Source organism: Tachysurus fulvidraco, chromosome 19, assembly GCF_022655615.1.
Source record: "Tachysurus fulvidraco isolate hzauxx_2018 chromosome 19, HZAU_PFXX_2.0, whole genome shotgun sequence".
Taxonomy (NCBI): Eukaryota; Metazoa; Chordata; class Actinopteri; order Siluriformes; family Bagridae; genus Tachysurus; species Tachysurus fulvidraco.
This window is the reverse complement of record NC_062536.1, coordinates 3283891-3308308: the sequence shown is the minus strand read 5'-3', so window position 1 is coordinate 3308308 and position 24418 is coordinate 3283891. Positions and strand designations below refer to the sequence as shown.

The following is a 24418-nucleotide window of genomic DNA, read 5'->3' as shown; positions in this document are numbered from 1 at the left end:
TTTCAGCCTGCTGATATACATTTCACTCTATTCTGTATGTTTGTACTTATTTTATTTTCTTAAGCTTTATTTAGTGTGCATTGGGAAAAAGTATCAAGGGTCACATTTTCATTTCTGAATACAGTAATACCTCGAGATACGAGTTTTATTCGTTCTGTGACCTTGCTCGTATCTCAAATTGCTCATATCTCACAGCAATTTTCCCTATTTAAATGAACTGAAATCTTATTAATCCGTTCCAGATCGCAAAATTCCACTCCAGTTGTTTTGTTTGTGTTTTGAATATGAAAAATGTTTCAGTACCTGTATTTATAACGGATTTTTTTAACGGATCCAATGCTCAAAATGGATCTGAAAATTACGGATCCGCAGATGGTCGGCACCTCACTTCCGTTTTATCGGCCGTCGTTTATCGTGTGCAGTGGAAAGGCAGCTTTAACCGAGTGAGACGCGGGAAACTGAGGCAGGGGAAACAGAGCACATGTGGTTGTTGGGGATCTTTGTTTCGGCGGCGGCAAAACAAAGATCCCGTATCTCAAAAATTTGCTCCTTTCTCATGGCAAAAATTTGGTCGAATCACAGCTCGTATCTCAAAAAATTTGTATATCAAGGCACTCGTATCTCTATGTATCACTGTATGTATATATATATACACTTGGTGATCAAGAGTGAAGAACATTTCTCCTTTCAGTGTGCACAGTCAGTGAGAGCCTGTGTCTACTTGTCTTGATTTTTCAGGCCATGCCTACGGTGTTTAAGTGCTTAAGGTTTAAACGAATTCTTTACTCATTTCTCATATTGACCCAATATAACAGTCTTCATTAGTAGTCATTACACTGCTTACTTGGATCATTGCAGGGCCATAAAGAATGGGAAAGGACTCCACAGCAAGAAGGAGGTCCCCATTCACAGAGTTGCTGACATCTCTGGGGTAAGTGTATTTCAGTGTCCTCTGATTGGAATGGATTTATAACAGGACTTGTTTATTACCAAAAACATTAAAGTGAAGAAATAAATATAGCCTGCCTCATTAATAATCTCTGATTGTACAGTTATTGTTCAGATGTTCAATAGGCCGGTGCCACACTGGCTGAGCATCAAATTAAGATAAAAATTTTACTTGGCCCAGTGAAGTTGTTTAATTCTATACTGAGAGAAGATCCCACTTCATGGAAAAACTTCATTTAGTTTCATCTAATGGTCTGTTACTGTTTCTTTTTCTCTTAAATGTTGGCTGACTTTCCACCTTCCCTGTCTGTCTGTCTTAGCATTTTACAAGAAGCTGCTCATGTTTTTAACAAACTAAATGACTGTATTCTGTGCACTGCTTTATGTGGGGACATTAGATGACTAATATTCTAGGTTCCTAATGACCAACACACAGAGCTCAATATTAGCTTCTTTTTTGCCATGGTTCTGCTTGGTTCTCATATATATATATATATATATATATATATATATATATATATATATATATATATATATATATATATATATATATATATATATATATAAAATAAAATCCCAGTATAGCACTTTTCTATACATTTTTTTAATAATAGTCCTTCCCCCTCTTCATTTTCTCTCTGCAATGAGTGTCACAGCTGTGGGATATTTCCAGCTGGAGTGGGTGGCTCTCTTCGGCCCAGGCTGTCTCACAGGAAGCGGTTTCACTTAAATTAAGCTGGCATACCCAGTCTTTCAGCAGCTGCGTACTTCTCTATAAAACCACTAGCTGTCAGACTTCGGATGATGTGCAAGTAATAACGGAAATTATATATACCATTTTCACTTTCCACAGTGTGCTCACACTTTCCAGAATGCTCAAAGACTCAAAATGCTATTACTTCTAATATATATTCTAGTAATATATTAGAATTATATATTACAATAACCACAAAAGCTTACACTTATACAATGTGTATTATCATTACTTACTTACACATTGGGAACTAACAATCCATTTATTATTTAATTTTCAGCATTTTAGCATTAAATTCCTATTCACAGACGTGTACAGTTAATAATGTAGGAGAGATGAACATCACTGTATCACTGAATAACCTTGCTTTTATGAAGTAATTAAAAAACTTGCTGGGTAATTAATAATGTTCAAAAAGGTACTTTTCTTTGTAAAAATGGTGTCCAGTCAGTGCAATCACCAGAAGGACATTTTTTAACACGGTGGATTAAGACCATAGGTTGTAGACTAGGACACCCCTACAGCATCCCTATTGGTCATGTTTCTTTTTCTATTCAACCTTTTTCAAAACATCAATGTTCCTGTCTGTGGTACTGCTTTATGCAATATTTTACAGCGAAACACAGAACTCTCTTTTTTCCGTTTAATTAAAGGCTTTGCCAGTTATAGGTTAATTAATGCAAACTGCCCCTTGTTGTACATGATGACATTAAGTGTGTTTGTGCGCAACACCCTGACATTATCACAGATATGTGATATGATGCAGAAGTATACATCAGCTGTTTGCTGAACCTCTTCCCTTCACCTCCCACCCACACTCTCCTCTCTGGTCTCGCTAAGCTAAAGCAATGCTCAGTAAGTGAAAGCAATGCTTATTAAGTGAAATTAATGCTCATTAAGCAATAGTTATGGTCGCAAAGTATATGCAATGCTCACTAATCAAATGGGACCAATGTTCACTAAGCAAAAGTAAATTTAACTAAGCCAAACAGTTCTTATTAAGTAACAGTATTGGATAGTAAAACATTTAATGCTTACTAAGCCAAATTAATGCTTACGATTAGAATCTTCATTAAGCCACAGTTACAAGAGAATTTAGCTTTTATTTTATTGACTAAACTGTACTGCCTGCTGTGTGCTGCTAGCTAACTTTATTAACTTATTTCATAAAGTAAATCTTTATTTAACTTGTTTGTGATGGCTTGTAAGCGCCTCCTGATTGCTAAAAATATGTAGGTGCTGCTGTTGCATAACCTGCATGCCAATAAACAGCAGTAGCAAGTGGTTCCTCCCATGTTGGGTGTTCAGAAGTACATAACCCTGGACCATGTTCCTGTTGTCTGTTGGCCCACGATTCCAAATTTGATAACTTTGCAGGGTCAGTGCTCTCAAAAGTTAATCTAGATGAACCAGAGGAGGGCATAAACCTATGATACCAAGAGGAGATCTGAACTCCAAGTGACCTTTATACCAATTCAACATTTGTTTGACTGTATATTTGTAATCACACCCTCTAGTGTCACCCATATGAGGATGAGGTTCCCCTTTAAGTCTGGTTACTCTCAAGGTTTCTTCCTTTACCAATTTAAGGGAGTTTTTCCTTGCCACTGCTGCCCGAGTCACCTCAGACTGAACTATATATATCTTGAATTTTTACTATATTAATTCTCTATATTTCTCTTTATGTTTACCTTCTGTTCTATGTTTATGTTCTGTAAAGCTGCTTTGAAAAAAAAACAATTGTAAAAAGCGCTATACAAATAAGTTTTACAAATTAAAAGCGCTATACAAATTAAGTATGTAACCTAGTGAACCAGCATTAATGTATCCAATGATAAAGATTTAAGCACTTATGTATGTCGCTCTGGATAAGGGCGTCTGCCAAATGCTGTAAATGTACTTTACACTGTAGCAACGTGTCATTTCTTCAGTGTTGTCAAATAAAAATATATAAAAATGTGAGGGGTGTGCTTACTTCTGTCAGATACTATAAATTGCCATTGTGGTCTTTAGCCAATGAACTCCTTAAGATCCAGATACGCTTACACTGAAGTGAATCTATGTCTAGTGTACACTTTGTCATGGTTTACTTCTTATTCCTAGTGTCCCTAGGCAGTACTAAATGAGTCCAGGGTAGAAATAGACAAACATTTTTGTGTTTCCATAGGAGACCCAGAAAGCCAAGCAGTTCCTGCCGTTCTTGCAGAGAGCAGGCCGCTCTGAAGCTGTAGTCGAGTACGTGTTCAGTGGCTCCCGGCTGAAACTTTACATGCCCAAAGAGACATGCCTCATAACCTTTCTGCTTGCTGGTAAGATTATATATGTAAATAGTGTGTGTGTGTGTGTGTGTGTGTGTGTGTGTGTGTGTGTGTGTGTGTATAACACTTTTATCCTTGCACATTTCTCATTGTGTTACTCTAAATATTATTCTAAAATGGATTTTTTCTCTGTTTGCAAAAATACTCATATATATATATACATACATACATACACACACACACACACACATATATATGTATGTATATATATATATATATATATATATATATATATATATATATATATATATATATATATATATATATATATATATGTATATATATGTAAAACATACATTTTACTTGTCCTTAAGTATTCAGACCCTTTACACTTGAAATTTAGCACAGATGACTCTAAATTCTTTTGATCATTACTGAGAGGTTTCCAGACCTTGATTCAAGTCATAAATAAAATTGATTGGACATGATTTGGAAAGTCACACACCTCTGCTTTGAAGACTTCACAGCTGACAATGCATATTGGAGCAGAAACCAAGCCATAAGGCCACTGAGGAGCTGCCTAAAAAGCTCAGAGGCAGGATTGTTGCAAGGCTCAGGACCTCAGACAGGGCTGAAGGTTCACTTTCCAACATAACAACCCTAATCACTCAACCAAGGCAACACAGTAATAGTTTAAGGACAACTCTATGAATGTGTGTGAGTGGAACAGCCAGGGCCGTCTCTGCTGCCACAATAAAGCTTTACAGCCTTTACAGCAGCTTCACTTTTTGATTTAGCTTTCATGAACATAGTCTGCCGGGAAACCAGACTTTTTTCATCTCCTCCGCCTTCTGGAGCTTCTGCTTTACGTCCAGGTCCTTATACTTCTTATAATGTTTCGTTTCATAGCATCATCTTATGTTATATTCTTTCGTTTCAGACACGTTAACTCCGCTAGCACACAAGACAAACAGGTCTGTCCTTTACATTCATGAACAGATAATCTGCCTCCCTCCTGACTTGAAAGCTCCTATTGTCCATCTTTCTTTTGGCCATTTTTGTGGAGGGTGAATTAACTTGCCCGATGTGACTGTAACATGGTTGTTGACGACTGTCAACAGAGAATGAGGGGAGCTTGCTGTTCGTGACTATGCGTCAATACAGTGGCAAGGCATTCTGGGATTTGTAGTATTAGCGGAGCATGCGGCTAGTCAGCTGTAATGCACATCTGATATGATCTCAAATTTGGCCCGCGTGCCAGAGTTTGACACCCCTGATATAGAACATCTCTGGAGAGACCTGAAAATGACTGTCCACTGATGGCACCCATCCAACCTGACCAAGCATATGAGAAGTTTGGTGCATCCTAAAAAGATAAACAAACCAAAAAAACACTTATACAGTGAATTTGGAAAGTATGCTGGCCCCTGTTTATATGTTTGTTTATTTATTTACTACAGTTGTGATTATTTACTCAATATTAACAAGTAATCAGTCTATTCAGTACTTTATTAAACAACCTTGGATTCTACAGAACTGTTTACTGTTCAGACCTGGCCAGGATAATCAAGGACATTCTCACACGTGCCAACATGGTTATATATGAACACCTGAACTGCTTAGAGCTAAGGTCAACAATTTGTTCTTGTTTTGAGCCATACAGCAAAGGCCTTCATGCTATGTGGAGGGGTGATGTGAACATTGTAGAACCAGATGATTAGGCATGATGATGGCCAGGTAGTAGGAAACATCATGGAGGTCTCATTCAGGCCTTCTGTTGGACATGTCTGTGCAGTGGGCCAGCCTCTGATTAGACAAATGTCCAAATCTTTCTTCTGTGACAGACAGATGAACAATTGTTCTGAGGATCAGATGGCCACAGTCTGGTCTGAGCTGTATTGTGTGATTCATTCTGGTATAACAAGGAATTCTCTTTTTATGTTTTTATTGGAAACAAAACCTGGTGCAGAAAATTGATGGTATCATAAGGAAGAAGGGCTGTCTATAAATTCTGAACAAAACTCAAATTCAGCCAGAATCTTGGTGCAGATGCTATGTCTTTACCATACCTGATTATTTACTTATTATTTAGGTTGTGGGCCCTTCTCAGCACAGTAGTGACCTTAATGTATTTAAAAGTCCCATCAAAACTGCCATGCCTGCATCCCCCCGAGGTCAATACCTCAAATGGTTCCTTGTCATATCAACTTTCAAGGAACAATAGAGATCCTTTTTTTTTTTGAAGAACACAAGCTGACCTGATCTGCCATAAGTAAGAGGGAGCTTTGTGACTCACAGGAATCAGACATTCACCTAAAATCACCCCAAAGTCTGAAAAGGATTGTAACCTATTATGTTTCTCTCTCCTGATTTATTTTTTATTCTCTGTTTTTTTTCCCTCATTAAAAAAAACCCCATCTCATTAGAAAGGCCATTTTTGGATTTAATTTTTCCAGAAGCATTATTTCCAGCCAACATGAAATTTGGCAGACATGCAGACAAGCCTGTTTTCTTTTATTGAAATACCTAGAAGGCCTGTTTTTATCTTAAAGGTCATCAAAATGGCTAAAGAGACAAAATCTCCAAACTTGAGTAATATAAGGGCCATATGGTTCTCACGTAAAATAGATGTTAGGTCACAATCTGAGCTATACACACTGTGAAAAAATTGGAAATAACACTGTGGATATTTTCCATGTGGGGTGTTTTAATTGTTGCTGAAAATTTACAAGAAAGTTCTCAAAGGCTATAACAGTCTGATGACTGTGCTAGACTTCCTGTCCAACACACATTGTCATCTGCTTTCAGTAGGAGAAGTCTGACATGAAATGTTAACCAAATGAACCCAGATGTTGTCCTCAGATGTAGGCCACTTGAAGAAAACGGTTTGTCTATTTGAATGTAGAACATTAACTACTTAAACATAACATTGAAGGACATTGCAGCTTGGAACATTACATGAAAATAAATTAATCATATTTCATGATTCTACTAGACTCAACGTCACAGTCTTAATTGTCATGGTCAAAAGTCCACAAATTCTCCACCTCTAATTTATACTAAAATTTGTTAATATCTTGAATTCGGTTTGTTGTTCAGACCTCATAAGTATGGGGTCAGAATTATTTCATTATTCTGAATAAATATACTATGATCCACAAATAAATATAAAGAGTTTCACAAATATTTTTTAAATCAACAAATGCACAATAAGCAAACCGTAAATATGTTACAAATTTCACAAAAAGAAATGAAATTCACAAATAAATAAAATGTGATTTGCAAATAAAAAAATATTTATAAAAATATATTTAATTGTATTTATTTGTGAATGGGTCCTGCTCAATTGTGGATTGCGCTCTGTGCATTTGTGGATTTAAAACATTTCTAATGCCAAGATGTGCACAAGAATCCACAAATAGGTGGACTCCGCCCACCGTCTACTCCAGCCAATCGGACAACGGTCTCGTGGCGCTGACCAGTCGTGGCACGGTCTACCTCCAACCAATCACGTGCCACGATTGGTCAACGCCACGAGACCGCCCACCGTCTACTCCATCCAATCAGACAACGGTCTCATTGGATGGAGTAGACGGTGGGCGGAGTCCACCTATTTGTGGATTCTTGTGCACGTCTTGGCGTTAGAAATGTTTCAAATCCACAAATGCACAGAACACAATCCACAAATGCGTGCAGTGATTCACAATTGCACAGAACGTGATTCACAAATGAGCAGGAAGCCATTCACAAATAAATACAATTAAATATATAATATTTAATATATAAATGTATTTTTTTATTTGCAAATCACATTTTATTTATTTGTGAATTTCATTTCTTTTTGTGAAATTTGTAACATATATTTACGGTTTGCTTATTGTGCATTTGTTGATTTAAAAAATATTTGTGAAACTCTTTATATTTATTTGTGGATCATAGTATATTTATTCAGAATAACGAAACAATTCTGATCCCATAGATAAGAGACCCCAGTAAAAGATATATAGTAATTTAAGCAAAAACTCTTACAGCTATTCTACACTGTGTCTAGTGAAGTGGCAGTTACGTATAAACCCCTTCTGTGATGACTTGAATATTTATATAGAAATGCAGATAGAAAACATGCTCATCATGGCTGAAAATAATATTTCTGAAGATATTAAATCCTACACATAGCTTCCCAGATAAAAATGTTAGCAGGAGGGTGAAATATGTTTGGATTTAGCAGAAGTAATATTTAAGAGCCTTTCATTAAAAATAAATAAATAAATATAAGTCAGCAAAATCTGAGATTGCGATGGCAACTCTGAATCATCTGTAAATGACCCACATGAATGGTGCACCTCAACAAACTCTGGACCAGCAGACCAATAGCACTGCTCAGTTAAGATATAGGTAAGAAAGCATGGAGCAGTCTGGAAGAAAGCTTGGAACCAGGCACTAATACACCATAATCAGTTTGGGAGTATGGTTGTTGATGCTTTAGAAAAGAAGACTGGATAACAATGAAAGCAGAACAATCATAAATCATAATCAACATAAAAATAGGACTAGAGTAGCATTCAGCTAAAGTAACAAACCTGACTAGACAAAGTTGCAGTGATGTTTGAGTTTATGTAAAAATAAATAAATACTTTTTACTCATTTTCTCCAGAAAGCCAGGGCAGGTTGACCTGCAAGGTGTGCCTTTTGTAAACTTTACAGAATTGCTTAAATCTTCAGCTACTATAACTTTTTTTCCCAATTGCTGTCATTTGATCTTTGTTCCTGATCTCTGTTGCGTGCAGGTATTGAGTGCCCTCGAGGATCTCGTAACATGCCAGGTGGTACCCCTGAGCCGTTCAGTGAGGACGCCACGCTCTTCACTAAGGAGCTGGTGCTGCAGAGAGAGGTAAGAGACCATCCCACAAAGTCCACAACATACTGGGTTCTGGTTATTTGTACCAATTTAGCATCCAGCTAGAAAAAAATATAAAATTTAGTCTTAAGACTCTTGGATATGCTTGGTACAGCCATCATATCTGTGTTTGTGTGTGTGTCCCAGTTGTCTGACACAATGTTGTTTATTTTTCTCAGCAGGAAAGTCTTTACAAATTGCATTTTGGTCAGGCAAGACAGGCAATTGCCTGTCTTGCCTGACCTTTCTTTACCTTTAGACCATTTCAAACAGAAGTTTTATTCTTTATCATTATGTGAGGAAGCTTTTAGGAAATTTCTCTTAAGATCATTCAAACTAAGATATGGACATTCCCTCAGTGTGTTTTCTCAGTAACCTAGTAACAAAGCTGGATCTGCTGAATCTGATGTAAATGTATTTTAGTAATTTATGTTCAACATTTTTAACCATTTTCTAGAATGAATCCTATTTCACTTACAGGCCAGTTCAGTGGGCCACATCATAGTGATTTGAGTATTTTTTGCCACTTTGCAATAACCACTGCATGTGTATAATTCAAGCATAGATCACAATATACACATCAGTATTCACATAAGACTATAGTCAATGTCAACATGTAAATCTCAGTACACAGTACAAATATCCACATATGCGGTCATGGTGTGTGGTACACCACAGAATTGATGGAGTGTGAAGAATTGTGAAGGAGTGCAGAATAGTGGGCTGTATGTCTGTGCTGAGCAGTGCAGGAGATGAGATCAGTTTGTTTTTCAGTCAGTACAGAGTCCAGTATGAATGTAAATGAAATGAATGGAAGGTGGAGTGAGTTGTGTATGTGGCGGTGTTATTAGTTACAGTTCAACTATCTGATGGCCTGCAAGTGGAAGCGTCCTGCAGCCTGCCAGTGTGGGATTGGATGCTGTGATACCGTCTGACTGATGGAAGCAGCAAGAGCAGTCCATGGCTTAGGTGGCAGGAGTCAGTGATGATCCTCTGTGCTTTCCTCACCCACTGAGTTGTGTAGGTGTACTGGAGAAAAGAAAGTGTTGGGCTGTTTGCACCAGTCTCTGTAGAGCTCTGTGGTTAAGGATGGTGGCGTTCCCATGACCGGTCCTGATGAAGCTAGTCAAGATGCTGTCCTTTGTGACAGTAAAATGATTTAAGGATGATGACCTTTCTTCACCATTTCCTTGGTGTGAGTGGACAGTGAGGTCCTCAGTAATGTGGACTTGAAGCCGCTCCACTGGCAATGGTTATAGTGGTGTTCACCTTCTCCTTTCTCCTAAAGTTCACTTTAGTTCACCCACAACATGCTCAGGAATGCAGTCTGGACCCATGTAATTACAGATATTTGCCCATTGGAAGGATTGGGTCCCATACACTTCAGAAACGGACAGTGAGGGTAGAGTTGTTTGCCTTAAAATGAGCATAAAAATGATTAAGCTTGTCTGGTTGAGAGTCAGCTGTGCTCATAGCGGAGTGTTTATTTCCTTTAAAGTCTGGGTTATTGTTAATTTCCTGCCAAGTGCCTCTTGTGTCAGTGATGTTGAACTGTGCTTCTGTCTCGTCTCTGTACTGGTATAATTCTGATGGTTTTACAGAGAGCACATCTGGCTTCTTTATACTCCTGTACATTGTCACAATTACAAGCAGAGGTTCTTAATTCAGCATGAACACCATTGTTAAACCACAGATTTACTTTGGGTAGATTCTAATAGTTTTGATTGCCAAAAACACATTTCTTTATGTCTGAATAAACCTCAATTTAACCATTGGAGGCAGACCAACATTTCGCCTAGGCCATGTAATCAAAACAGTCCTGTAGGACAGAATTGGTCCCAAAAGCAGACTGGACAAAGAGGTGTGAGGAGCATGTGGAACGGATTTTGTGTCGTGTTTTACTATGATGTGCTGTTGCTGTTTCATGTGATGAAACTTTCAATTAATTTGTAGTTTTTAAAAAATATGGTGAATGGTAGTACAGTTTGTTTGCAATATTAAAGCTTAGCTTTCCAGCCTTTTCAGTGACACTTTTTAATGGTGTTATTACTATTATATTACTATATTTAGATGAGCATACAAAGATGTGATGTCTTCTGAAATCTTCTGATTTGAGATATTGAGGGAGATATTTATAGATGTAACCTAATTTTTAACCTATAAGGTTATAAAATAATTTCCTTATTTAATTTTATTTACCCTTAACAAAGAAACCTGAATTCCCGGCAGTTGAATGGTGAATTGGCCGGTAGTATTCTATTTACGTCAGTCTCTTATTATAGTAACTAATACATCAGATATCCTCAAATCAAAATCTCTGTGTTATACTAACCATCCCAATAAACTAAACACCAGAATACAAATGTAAAGTAGTAAATTAACCAATATTTGTTTTCTTATTCTAGAGTTATTTTAGTTGTGTTGTAGTTTAAACAAAACAAATGAAACCATTAAAAGTAGAGGATGAAATATTTGAAAACAGAAACCAGAAAACGCGTATCAAATGGTATGGAAATTGATTATTCTCCTGCTTTTGTTATTCTGGTTACAACCCTGTATTGATACTTTAAATTATGTTTATCACATGACATGAGATTGCATCTCTCTCTTTAGTAAAATGAAACACTTCAAAACATATAAAGCAATAAAAAAAGATATAACCAGAACCCAATATGAATAGTATTTCACAGTTTATACGAACCAACAACTCAGTCACGTACACTAGTGTTTCGTTGGGGCCCAGTTGGTGCACATTCGCAGTGTAAAGGATAATGACCAATCCTCTTAAGCACAAACTTGGAAAATAGATCTTCTTACATCCATCCGAGGAAAACAAGATGAAACATGAATAGCATCAACTCACGATTACCAGTGATCAATTCTTCCTGTGTGATGAGTCAGGCCGATCCAAGCACAGAGCAAACATGCGAACTTTACAGCAGCGGCAACACGACACATCCAGTGGCAAACGACTAAGTCCTAGGTCCAGCTCGAGCCTGTCTGCAGTCATTGTCCATGCACACGTTGTTCCTGTGATAACCGCTAGGCCTTTATTACACGCGATGGAGGAGATATCATATAAACAGTCGGCGAAATGAAAATAACGTCAAACTTTCAGAAGAGTCAAATAAGCTAAAACGAATACAGTTTTGTTAAACTTTGGGCCTTAATATTTCAACGAATATACTCTGTCTCCAAAGATGTTAACCTCTGCCGTTTTCTTGCACACACAGTCTGCATGTCTTCTCTCGCCTTGTGCTGCATGTAATATTACATTTTGAAATAGAAATAAAATAAATAAATTGGCATTATACAACATTGAAAACAAAGCACATTTTTAAAGGTTCCTACATAGATATTTTATGAGGCCTGCTTTATTAGGTTAGACTGTTGATTCATTCCATCAGCTCATCAAAGAGCAGATTCAAGAGCTTCGTATCAAATGAAACAATAAAATACACATCATTCCGGGTCTGTCTGTACCGCACTGTACAATACCTCTGTGCCCCGAGAGGGGAAAAAAGTTCTTTGACAGGCTGAGGCTTTTTGGTTTGAAATGATTACTGATCAAATACAGGCTGTTTGGTCAATCTGTTGTTTCGTAGACATTTACTTTATTTCCTCTCCTTCTGTCAGCATGTTCCACTGCAGTTCTTGGGTAATAATGAAGAAGAGCATGACTTGCTTGTGTGTTGCTAAGTGACTGGACAGCAAGAAATAGTGAGAAAGGTGGGGGATGGATTAGAATATGAGGGAGAGAGAGACTCCACTTTTCTGTTTCCTTTTCTCTCTTTCTCTTTTGCTGAACCTTTGTGTGGGTGACATTTTGTGCTGTGTTAAATCTGATGACTCTAATAAGTCATTTTTTAATTTAAAGTTATGATGTCTCTGCTGAGCTGTGGCACTCAGTAGGGTTGTGAAATTACCAACATTTATGATTCAAAGACCAATTGTAGTGTTATTCTTTTTGATGTAAACATAATTCTGTTTATTCGTTAAACCCCACCCTTTGGCTGCTCATAATCGCCTTTCCCCAGCTGAAGCAAATTTTGTTGCACCTTGTTTTCTCTGTTGTGTTCCAAAGCAAACTCTGAGGAACTTATTTATATATACATTTTAGCCCATGCATGGTCATTGCTGGGTTATAAGTGATAGCCTTTCAAGGTGGGTAAAAGTGGCTGTGTGTGTGCCATGAAACAGTTTACAGTGGTTTGCATTGTGCACTCATGTCAATTTTGATAACCTTCATTTCGTCCTGCACGTTCCGATAGATCACAGTGGCTCTTGTTTGTTTGTTTGTTTATCTGTTTTTTCATAGTAAGTGTGCATTGTGACGCATGTTATTCTGTCCTTTTCTTAATCATTGTCTCTCTGTAGGACTCATTCATCTGTGTGCTGCTGTAGCACAAAGGTCTAGGGAAAAGGACTAATCTAGAGCAATAATTTCTTGGCACTCGTAGTCCCATGCTGGTTTAGGCTAGCACTGTGGCTGACCTCTGCTGGCAGTGAGGACAATGACGCACCCAGAGAGAAGCATCTAATGTCTGTGTGCTTTCCTATCCAAAGCCTCTCACTGTGACACTAAAGAAAGAACAAGCGGGGCTGAAAGAGCTCAGTATTCCCATACTGCTCAGCTGTGATGTGTGGCTGCAAGAGAGAAAGAGATTGAGTGTAACAATACTTTATTATTGCATCCCTATCCAGCTGATTGCAATTTTACAGTCCAACATGTTTGTGTTCTATTTTTAAGAAATGGTGCTGCTGTAGCTCTGGGAAGACAGAAATCATATGAGCACAGGCTGTCAGTTACATTTATGCCTACCTTTCACAGTATCTCACACACACACAGCATGTTTGTGTAAATTAGAGGCACTATTTCAGTTCTGTATGGTACATTTCTGCAGGTTAATATGCTCTGTATTGTAATGCAGCATTATTAAAGGACGTCCCAAGAAGTGTAGCTAGTACTGTTAAAATGCCTGTTTTGTTAAATCTGCAGCTCTTACAAATCTTACAAAATAAATGTTCTAACAGAAGAAAACACATTTCCTACGCCGACAGTTTCGGGCCACCAGTTGTGAAAGAAAAAACACAAAAGTCTGAAATACCCGTCAGGCCAACTAAATAGCTATTAATAGACCAGCCCTCTAGCTGCCATGAGCCGCCTCACTTCATGTGGGGTTGTGGATTGAATTATCTTAAATGCAGGAGCACCATTACATTGTGTAAACCACAAAGTGGGCTGGTCCAGGTCAAGGGGGCTTTGATATAGTATCAGCAACAATGGGCTTACCCATGAACATTAGAGTAATGAGATAACATTCAAACATGGATGCATATAGTTCAACTTGAGATAGGAGATGGACAGTAGAAAGAAAAGAAATTGTCTCTCTGTTGGTCTCACATGTTAACCAGCAACTGAGAGAGAGATAGACAGACTGAAAGAGAGAGACAGACCCAGTGAGAGAGAGAGACGGACAGAACGACAGAGAGAGAGATGCATTTATTATAGGTTTGAGGTTAGCCCTATACTTTATTCATGAACTATTTAATTATTATGGCAACCTGTAATTTACATTTACTCATTTGTTTGAAGCTTTTATCCATGCCTAGTTCTTTAACCACAGATTTACTACTGCCTCAAATGAATAATTTAAGAAAGCATCTATTAGGCTGGTTTACCATTTGGTCTGTCTGATGTTTCTCTTGTTTAATTAGCTGCACGCTGCTGGTGCTAAAGGTAGCAGAGGGTTGTGGAGGCCACAGTTAACCTGCCCCCATTTCAGACCTGGTATTAGGGTTGGATCAACTAAGGCTTCTAACAGTGAGTTTACAACTTCTGACTAGGTGTTCAGGAAGATCCTTAAATAGGCTTTCAACTGAAAACATACATTTATCCATGTAGTGTTTGCATGTGTTAAAAGAGGTTCATATGAGAGAAAAGCACCGTATGTGGTATAAGTGCATTCTCCCTCCAGATTGGTCAGAAGTTGATTAGTTTTCTATACATTGCATGGTCTGTTCTTTGGCACTCATGTTTTTTCCAGTGCTGTGTATGAGTAACTGGAGCAGAATAATGAAATGGCAAAACGTGGTCAATGGTTGTTGCCTTTGGCCACATGTATTTGGAGGTTAGATATCTGATGTGATACTAGCACTTATGTTGTGGTCTTCTCTCTTTACCCTCTAACATCACATACTTTACCTCTCTCTTCCTAATCATGAGCATGACACACAATCACAGACAACTCGTCTGCCATGTCTGCCAAATACACTGCTATAATCTGTTCAGGTTGTATTTAAAGGCACACTGGGGCAGTTACTGCTTGCCCTGAAGGATGGAGCACAGGAGCTTATTTATGATCAAAAGATTTTAGCCATATCACTAAAGTGCAAACTGAGAAAAAAAATTAATATCAGGTTCTCCAAATATTTTGTCTTACCAAAATAAATTGCATCATGTGATATTTGATATATCACAGCTAAATAAAATGGAAAAAAAAAAACAAGCAGATTTTGGGAGGGGGATGTGCCCATGTTTGACTTTTATTTAATTTAATTTTTTTCATTTTATTTCACACAGGCTTACCATTTTAACAGGTGGGTATAGACCTATTATAGCCAATGTACACTGAGATGGTACTTGGTTCATTTATTTAAAATAAAATCTGTGTTTGTTAGCTGAGATCAGTTAACCATATACGCTCACAGAACACTTTATTAGGAACTCATTCAGGGTTTCCCGCAGAAAATTTGTTAGTTAAGGCAGAAGGTTTGGGCGGGGCCTGGGGTCGGCGGGGCTTGTTTGTTAGATAGACCACAGACTCTGTACTACATTTAACAATTATTAAAAAACGGGCACGTGCAACCTAGCTAGCAGGTGAAGAACTCGAACAACAAAATCACCAGCTAACTTGCTTTAAATTTGCAAGAACTATAGACTAATACAATAACAGGCTTAAATAAACCCTAAACATAAGTCCACTTGCTGTTATCAACTGGATAGTTATCCCCGCTATTCTCCAAGATGCACTTGACGGCTGTTTGTGCAGCAAAATTTTTATTTATTTTTTTGGGGGACGGCCTAGTTAAGGCAGTAGGGTTTCCCAGCTTAGGCGGGCCGGCCGAACTGCAAAGTGCTGCGGGAAACAATGTCATTCGTACACCTTACATATTGAATCGGTGATCTAACCACTCAGTCATGTGGCAGCAGTGCAATAACATCCTGCAGATACAGGAAACAGATTCAGGTAATGATCACATCAACCATCAGAATTGAGAAAATACATGCAGTGAGCTTCAGTTGTTTTGACAGAAACAAGTTGTTGATGAGGAAGGTCAATAGAGAATGGCCAGACTGGTTGGAGCTGACAGAATGGCTACAGTAACTGATAACCAGTAGGCACAGTTGTGGTGAGCAGAAAAGCATGTAATGTGCATCATGTGGACCAGCAGAAGACGTCACATTCCTCTTATGTCAGCTAAGAACAGAAGGTGCACCTTCATGCTTACAATTTATCATTTATACTACCAGCATGATACTCCATCTAACAGAGCTTAAAGGTGGGGGTCTCTGTTGTTTGAGAAAAGGTTGGAGTTTCCCGAGTCAATAACTCCTGAGCTAAACGCTGTTACTACACAAATAACACCTCTTTTCTATCGTAGTAATGTAGAGAGGCAGCTACAACCGCGTTTTGTGTAGTAACAGCGTTTAGCTCAGGAGTTATTGACTCGGGAAACTCCGACCTGTGAATATGTGGCCGACTTTACTTAAGACGCCGAGGCGCTTTTTTCCTTCTCGATATGTGAGTAACGTTTATTTTGCTTTGTTACACAGAACTAATATATGCCTTTGTCCTTTACATCATTATGCTTGTGTGGCATTTTTGCTGGTTTGTTTATCTACAATCGTATTGTTCTTCCCTTCAGCTATGATAAAGACACATTTCTTTCCAGTAGTTGCCTGGGTTACGTATGTGTGGGCGGAGCTATCAATACAGGGGTGGGACCCATTTGGGTTAGGGGCGTGTTTGTTTTGGTGATTTCAAATGTCGACATTGGCTTTCAAACAATGGAGACCTCACCTTTAAGTCATCCAAAACTGGTTTCATGAGATGGTACTGGTTTTCCCAGTATGAAAGTTTCCAACATCTTGACATGACGAATTGAGGCTGAAGAATTAGACTTTTATATACCATTACCATTTTGTAGTTGGATGATCTGTAGAGCTATATTTCTAAGACTTCCATTTTTTGTTTTAATTATTGATTACCCTATCGATGATTTTTTTTTCTCATGAATCAATTGTTGTTTTTAATTATAGTCAGTACTAAAAATAATTATTGTGATATATATCTTTGCAGCATTTCTATCACTAACCCCACAACAGAACTGTTAAATGGGTTTAATTCAGTAGCAGATCACTAACTGCACTACACCGGTTCTTCAAAGCAGACGGACATCTTCATTTCAGGACATAATTTGTTTCAAACAGAATTCAAAATAAAGGCTATTTTATATAGAGATATGTATAATGATAAAGATATTTGTTAAATAAATATCTGCCTCATTTGTTGTTAACTGGAACAAACCGAAACATAATCAGATTTGCATACCATGTGTGAACACCGATTTGAATACTAATACATGCAGCCTGTACCCTTTTAATGCTGTGATTAAAATAGTGATTCAAGTATGGAGGAGAATGAAATAAACTTTTCTGCTGTCTGTATCTCACCTACAACTGTGTTACCTTAAAACTCTGTATTACACACACACTCAAGCTTCCTTAGACAAGACTAACTGACTTCTATTGCTAATCATGAGAAACTGTAGACATCATAAAAAAAGGTACATAGTAAAGGGGAAAAATAATTTTTATTGCATTTTTACGACATTTGGCACAAGTACAAAATTCATGGTGCTTACAAGATAAATATGTAAATATCAACTTAGATCTTTTTTCTCTTAAATAAAAACCTATCAATATAAATAATTCCAATACTTTTTCTTTTGTTTTACTGCATTGTCTATAATATGGTTTAGAAATTCCACAGAATGTCCTGCAAAAACACGACCCTCATTTCTCCATTTCATAATAACATTTTAAACAACTCCTCTTTAAAATTCCAATACAATGTAGAAAATAGTTTGTAAAACGTTTCGTTGTGTATAATCAGCTTCTCGATCACCAGCCCATTATCGCACACAGAGAGGTGTGTGTGTGTGTGTGTGTGTGTGTGTGTGTGTGCGTGTGTGTCCTGGGAAATTCTTTCACAGTTTTGACCTTTTATAAGATATGAAATTCTAAAACATACCTATTTCTTTTGCCATTGTTTGCTTTTATAATTCTTTCCCCATTTTACTAAAATGCGTCCTCATATTATTATCTAAAAGCAGCTGTCACGTATTCACTTAGATTAAATTAACTGTATTATGTAGTAAATTAAATATACAAATTAGAAAGACAACAGTGAATGCTTGGTCTATCTACATAGCAGTATTATTCATAACCCCAGCCTGTACAGTAACCTTTCAGGGTTTAATAAGATTCTGTGTTTTATATAAGAGAGTCAAGTAAACTATTTTAAGAGTTCTTAGCAACTCATCTCTATATTTTCATTTGAATTCATCCTAACCTGATTTAATATGATCATCCTGAGCAGACAAGCTATAGCAAGCATCCTACCTACATTTGTAAAAAAATAAAAACAGTACAAGAGTAGTGACACTTAATCAAAATATCAATTTTGAAAATCTCTTTAGTCAGCACCTACATCAATATCTCTCTCATCACTTGTCTTGCAGCTTTTAAACACAAGCCTCGTCATGTTTTCATATTAATGGGAACTTTCACTGATTGTTAAAATCTTATCCACATTTTTAATAGGTAATTTAAAGTTTTTACCGTAAATGAGTATGTGCTTTTTATTGCCAGGTGTAATGCAGATGATGTAATAGCTGTGTTTATGAACTGAATAGCATGAGTTGGTTAAATAACTTCCCAACAATTTGAGCAAAATTTGACGTGCACTTTGTGAGAACCACTCTTAGCTCGGACTGAATGCGTGGTGTTATTCAATTGATTTCTACAGGCTCACAGCCAAAGTAATGTGAAAGAATAGATCAAGTATTTCTACATATTTTATACACATTAAATATTATGGGCAGAAAAGCTCAGTTTTGTTAAATTTCATTTTTATTTTTATCATTTTGCCAGTACTCAATGGTTTTCCCAGACACACACACGCGTGTGCATGCAAGCTCACACGTGCATACACAAACACACACTCACTCAACTTCACTATCTCTCTAAAATAGCCCACCTTGTGTGTGTATGTGTGTATGTTTCAAGCTGGTGCATTCTTTTAGATAAGGGCTAGATTTGAGTCTCTTGTACTTTCTCCTTGTTGTGTGTTTTTATGATGAAGGGCTCAGGCATACTGATTCTGGGTAAAGTTCTTGGAAGGGAGTTTCCAGTGTTGCTGTTTTCTGCCCATTTATTTGTATGTCCCCAAGGCTTGCATGAGTTCTGAGTGCTGTATTTTATCTCATGGTGGCTGTAATCCATCTCAGGTTTTTGTGGGCTCAAGTCATGTTTGTGACTAAAGTATGCTGCCTTTATTGGGCTGTATTCCTGCTTAAATGCACTATAGTCTGGTTTAAAATGACTACAGTCCATCTTTAAGGGGCTGTAGTTGATGCCACATTTGTTAGGAATGTAATCAGATTTGGGCTTGTGCATACTGTAGTCCGTTTTGGGTTTGTGAATGCTATAATCTGATTTGAATGGGCTGAAGTCCAGTTTGACTGCTTGAGGTTTGTAGTCATGCTTATAAGTGCTATATCCAGGATTGTATGAACTCTGCTCATTTTTTTTGTGTATGTGATAATCAGGCAGTGACTTGTGCATATAGTTTGCTGAAGGTTTTTGAGAACTATAGTCCAAGTGTGCAAGTGTGTTGTAATCAAATTTGGACATTTGTTTAGTGTAGTCGGTCTTCAGAATGTCTATAGTATCATCTGATCTAGGTTTGGATTTGCTAAAATGAGGTTTGGGTTTGTGGATGCTGTAATCTGTTTTGAGTTCAGGTGTGTGGTAGTTGTAGTCTAGTTTGTGGGTGATGTAGTCTAATTTCTGAATGCTGTTATGGTCTCTTATCATTGGTAGTTTCATCGTCCCATCTCCTGACACACTGGCTGCAGACGCGGGTGGTGGTAGGTCTTCCTTATCTACATGAATTATCTCTACAGTCCTTGTTGCTGAAACTGTGCTCCTTTGTTGATGCTGCTTCCTTAGTTTATAAAACACAATAAGCATTACTGCTGCAAGCAGTGTTACTGCCAGAAAGCAGCCAATAATGATCTTGGTAGTCTTCATCGCCTCATCCAGACTGGTAGTTTTGGACGGTTTCCCTGTTGTCACTTTTGATGTGGTCTTGGCTGGCAGACGGCTAGGTGGTACATCAGTGCTTTGGAGGATGACTGTTGGTGTTGAGATGAAAACTGGTTGAAAGACTGAAGGTGAAGTAGTGGTTGTGGAGCTCTGATCTGTATCTGCAGTGGTCCGGCGTTTGGGCATGTTGGACATTGGATTGAGAATTTCTCCTGTAACTGTGGTGAAGTAGCTGAGGTTGGATGTGTTGAGCTCTGCGGCACTCACATTTAAATAAGCCGAAGCATTGGATTTTCCTGCTGCGTTAGACACCATGCAGGTGTACATGCCTGTGTCACTCACCAGCACATTGGAGAAGTTGAGAGTCCCATCCTTAACCACATATATGCGTGGGTGATTTGTTGCATGTGTTAGTATAGTTCCATTTGGTAAAAACCACTGCACTGATGACATAGGTGCTGTTTGACATCGAAACTCTGCTACTCGATCAGCTGAAATATTGAGGTCTCGTGGAGCATCAGAAATGAAGGGCGCAGAACACTGCATCGCTCCTGTGTCTCCTTGATCCACATCCACCAACCGACGACCTCTCATGTGTGCTGGTGAATGGCATCTGCCACAACAAGTTGAGTTTGTACGGATGTTCTGATGCAACCACCGTGCTAACCAAAGTGAGTCACAGTTGCAGTTCCAGGGGTTATGATGGAGGTGCAGTTCCATCAGGTACCTCAGTGGGGAAAAGAGGTCATGGGGTAGAGAAGTCAGGTTGTTGTGGGCTAGATTTAGGTCTACCAGTGAGGACAGGTCATCAAATGCATTACGTTCAATTAGTCCTATGTTAGAGTTCATGATCCATAGCTTTTTAAGTGAAGTTAGTCCTCTGAAGTAGTTGGGCTTGATCACAGGGAAAAAGTTCTCAGACATCTCCAACTCCTCCAATACTAGCAGTGAGTTCAGATAGGGAATATCCCCTTTGATGTTGCACATACCCAAATTGAGGTACTTGAGGTTGACCAAACCTTCGAAGGCCCCTTCAGAAATATACTCAAGCTTTCGCAGCTCACCCAGGTCCAGTCGCATGAGAGAGGGCACACGATTAAAGGCATAAGAGGGGATGCTTTCAATGGGGTTGTTTCTGAGCCACAGTTCCCTTAGCTTAGCGAGATATTCAAAAGCCCCACTTGGCACCACAGTCAGCCTGTTATCAAAGAGCTCTAGGGTGTTTAGATTGGTCAGCCCATTGAAAGCTCCCACTTCAATCTGTCTGATGGCATTGCGTCCTAACTGGAGCACCTCCAGATGATGGAGATGGCGAAAGGCATCAGCCTGCACTGCCTCAATGGCGTTCTCCATTAGATTGAGATGTCTTGTGTTGGAGGGAATGCCGAGGGGCACCTGAGTGAGGCCACGGCGGGTACACACCACTTTGCTGAACTGGTTACTGCAGGAGCAGACAGGGGGGCAACCCTGAGTCCCCAGTGCACCCACCTCCTCCACATACGTTTGCACCATGAGAAAGATGACAAAGAGCAGGGCAGCTTTCCTGACTCGATGTGCAGCTACACGCTCCAGGACACTCATGTTGTGGCAGACTCATATTTCAACATGGTCTTGGGGAGGGGAGGGAGCAAGATTGGGGAGGATGGAGGTAAAAAGGGAATAACAGGAGAGATTTGTGTCCAGTTCAGAGAGCTATCCCTACCCTGGGTTAAGCAAAACTCTCATTCGGTTTTCCATTTATGGTGCTGGGGTGGGATAATTTTCAATGAAAGGTGTATGAGATCAAAAGGAATGGGTTCAGTGGGCAGAAGTCAAGCATTAATAAATAAAAAGGAAATAACAGACTAAATGTATTAAAAGGGTTGGAAAGACCAGAAACCTACCTCGTTGAATTTACAGGTCCATTTTTTTGAAAACATAGGTGAATATTTTGTATTCCTTTATCCAAAGGCAAATTCTGTTTGTATTTTTTTTGATGGAAAAACAAAATGATTACTGATAAATCCACAGAGGAGTATATGAAGCAGCAGAGCTTTAGGCTAGGATAACATTCCAGTTTTGACGCATGCGCCTTTGCTTTTTGACTGTCTGTCCGCAGATAGTCCTTGGAAATTGTTGTTCGATGCCACCACTAAATACCTATCATAAATCTCCCTGGTAAATGCGTACATGCACTAAACCAGGGGAGGGGGGAGGTAAGAGGAAGAAGCATGAAAATTCCACCGTCTTTTCAAATGCGCTCTCTTCTTTGGTTTACCCTCCAGTTTTTTTCACTTATTTTTTTTTTGTTTCCGATGTTCTTCTTTCACTGCTTGTCCATTTGCTTGCATGGAGCTCAGTTAAAAAGGCTGACACAAGCACTGCAGTCATTAGGTTATGTTTTTTCCCTGATGTAGCTGCACCCTCCTTCAAATGCTCTCACTGCAATCCGTCGAAAAGGTCGGTGAGAAGGTTTTAGTTTGGAGGGAGCAGTAACCGTGAAAAACATAAAAAAAAAAAAAAAAAAACGTTAAGGCTTGTTCACTGCACAAAGCGTTCACTTGCGTTCAAGCATGCTGTCTCTTGTTCCCTTGAATGAGAGCGAGGGGGGGGGGAGCGTTTTCTCCCCGCTATGACGCTGCATTGATCTGGAAAGTATCTGTATTGTATGGAGCTGAGATGAGTGTCCTTAGCTGAGTGCAGTTTTGGAGAGCTCATCCCCTTGTTGGCTGCCCAGGCGCCTGGCTCGAGCTGCTGGAGGATTGTTCTGGCAAGGAAAAAGTGCATCCCCACGGCAACAGCATTTTCATTCTCCCTGAAAGTCGCTCCCTCCCTACCTCACTCTCTCCTTCCCTCTCTCTCTTTCCTGCTGCTGTTTCTGGCTTTTTTTTCCGCTGCATTGTAGCAAGCAGATGAGACACAGGCTTATGCTCTCACTCCCCCTTTTGTCCTTCAGTGGAAGTGCAAATGCTGACACATTTTGATTCAAGCAGTGAATTGGTGTGATGCAGTTTTTTAGTCCTCTCTTACTATCTCATCCTCTCTCAGCTTCTTTCACGTTCTTGTTCAGTTTCTGGGCTCTTGGGTCTTTATAAGTGCAGATTTGCTGGCTTTGGGGCTGCATAATGCTATTCTGCAGCTGCAGACTGGCTTGGGATGCACTGCTATAAGATAAAGCAGCTTGCCTTGTTTTTACACATAAACATCTTCCCTCGGATGAATGACTTAGTCACACACTGTAGGGGTCTAAAATCCTTCTGACACAGGCACAGGCTGCTGATACCTTTTTCTTAGACAGAATGTGTAACAGTGGATTAGTTGAGAGACATAGTGGGCAGTGCTGTGCTATAGCATTCGCCTCATCTCTCTCTCTCTCTCTCTCTCTCTCTCTCTCACACACACACTTCCCTTCCTCTCTATCTTGATAGCTTTGAAACAGTTCCTCATAGTGGCAATGCAATTCAGTGATGCAGTGTACAATAGTAAATAGTCTGACCTTTGGGGGGAGGAAGGGAAGTGACCAAATGCCGTCTGAATTTTTTTTTTTTATGCCACAGCCTTCCATTTATCTTAAAACCGTCTTAAAACTGTCTGTTTACAGGTCTTCAGGCTAACCACGCTCAATCAGCATTTGATTCCACTTGTGTCGCTTGTCCATCTTGATCTCCAATCAACTCCGTGTGTTTGTGTCTGATGCAAAAACACAACCCATGGGCACACAGTTTGTCTGTAACTAACACACTATTGTTTGTGCTTGCTTTATTCCCGACTGCCCAGCTTGTCACAGTGTGCTTTGTCAGTTAATCCATACTAGAGGGGCAGAGCAGAAGTCAGACCTGTTTAAATAAGAATCAGCGTTTATAACAATTTAGAATGCAGATTTCTCTTTAATATTAATAAAAAAAGTATTATTGTATTCATCTAAATTATATACCCTCAAATCATTCACCTCTCTTTAGCATGTGTGTTTAGTGTGTGCTTAACACTATTTCCCAGGCTGTTTGTATTGTAAAGAAGGATAGAACTGTAGAGAGTCTGGGTGTACAGAAGAGTACTAAAGTCTCTATACGCCTGTCCTCCCTGCTAAAAAAAATCAGCATTGCTGGTCCAGCATAAGGTATGTTTTGCATGCTGGGACCAGCTTGGGATGGTGGTATCCTGGTCCAGCATTAGGTGCTGGTTGCTGG

General features: G+C 38.8%; 2 protein-coding genes across 2 annotated transcripts in view; one reads left to right on the top strand and one right to left on the bottom strand.

Annotated features, from left to right (window-relative positions):
• Positions 1–24418, top strand: part of snd1 (staphylococcal nuclease and tudor domain containing 1) — a 68611-nt gene that overhangs the window by 24812 nt on the left and 19381 nt on the right. Inside the window, exons 14-16 of the mRNA XM_047803772.1 lie at positions 859–931; positions 3870–4011; positions 8748–8851. Of these exons, the coding sequence (XP_047659728.1) occupies positions 859–931; positions 3870–4011; positions 8748–8851 (319 nt within the window). The remainder of the gene's footprint in view (positions 1–858; positions 932–3869; positions 4012–8747; positions 8852–24418) is intronic.
• lrrc4.1 (leucine rich repeat containing 4.1) lies at positions 17716–23307 on the bottom strand. Its single transcript, XM_027151000.2, has one exon. The coding sequence runs from the start codon at positions 21831–21833 to the stop codon at positions 19236–19238; it is 2598 nt and encodes an 865-aa protein (XP_027006801.1). The 5' UTR covers positions 21834–23307; the 3' UTR covers positions 17716–19235.

Bases quoted from the DNA above. Each gene is read 5' to 3' on its own strand.
- lrrc4.1 (XM_027151000.2), bottom strand. From the start codon at position 21,833: ATGAGTGTCCTGGAGCGTGTAGCTGCACATCGAGTCAGGAAAGCTGCC.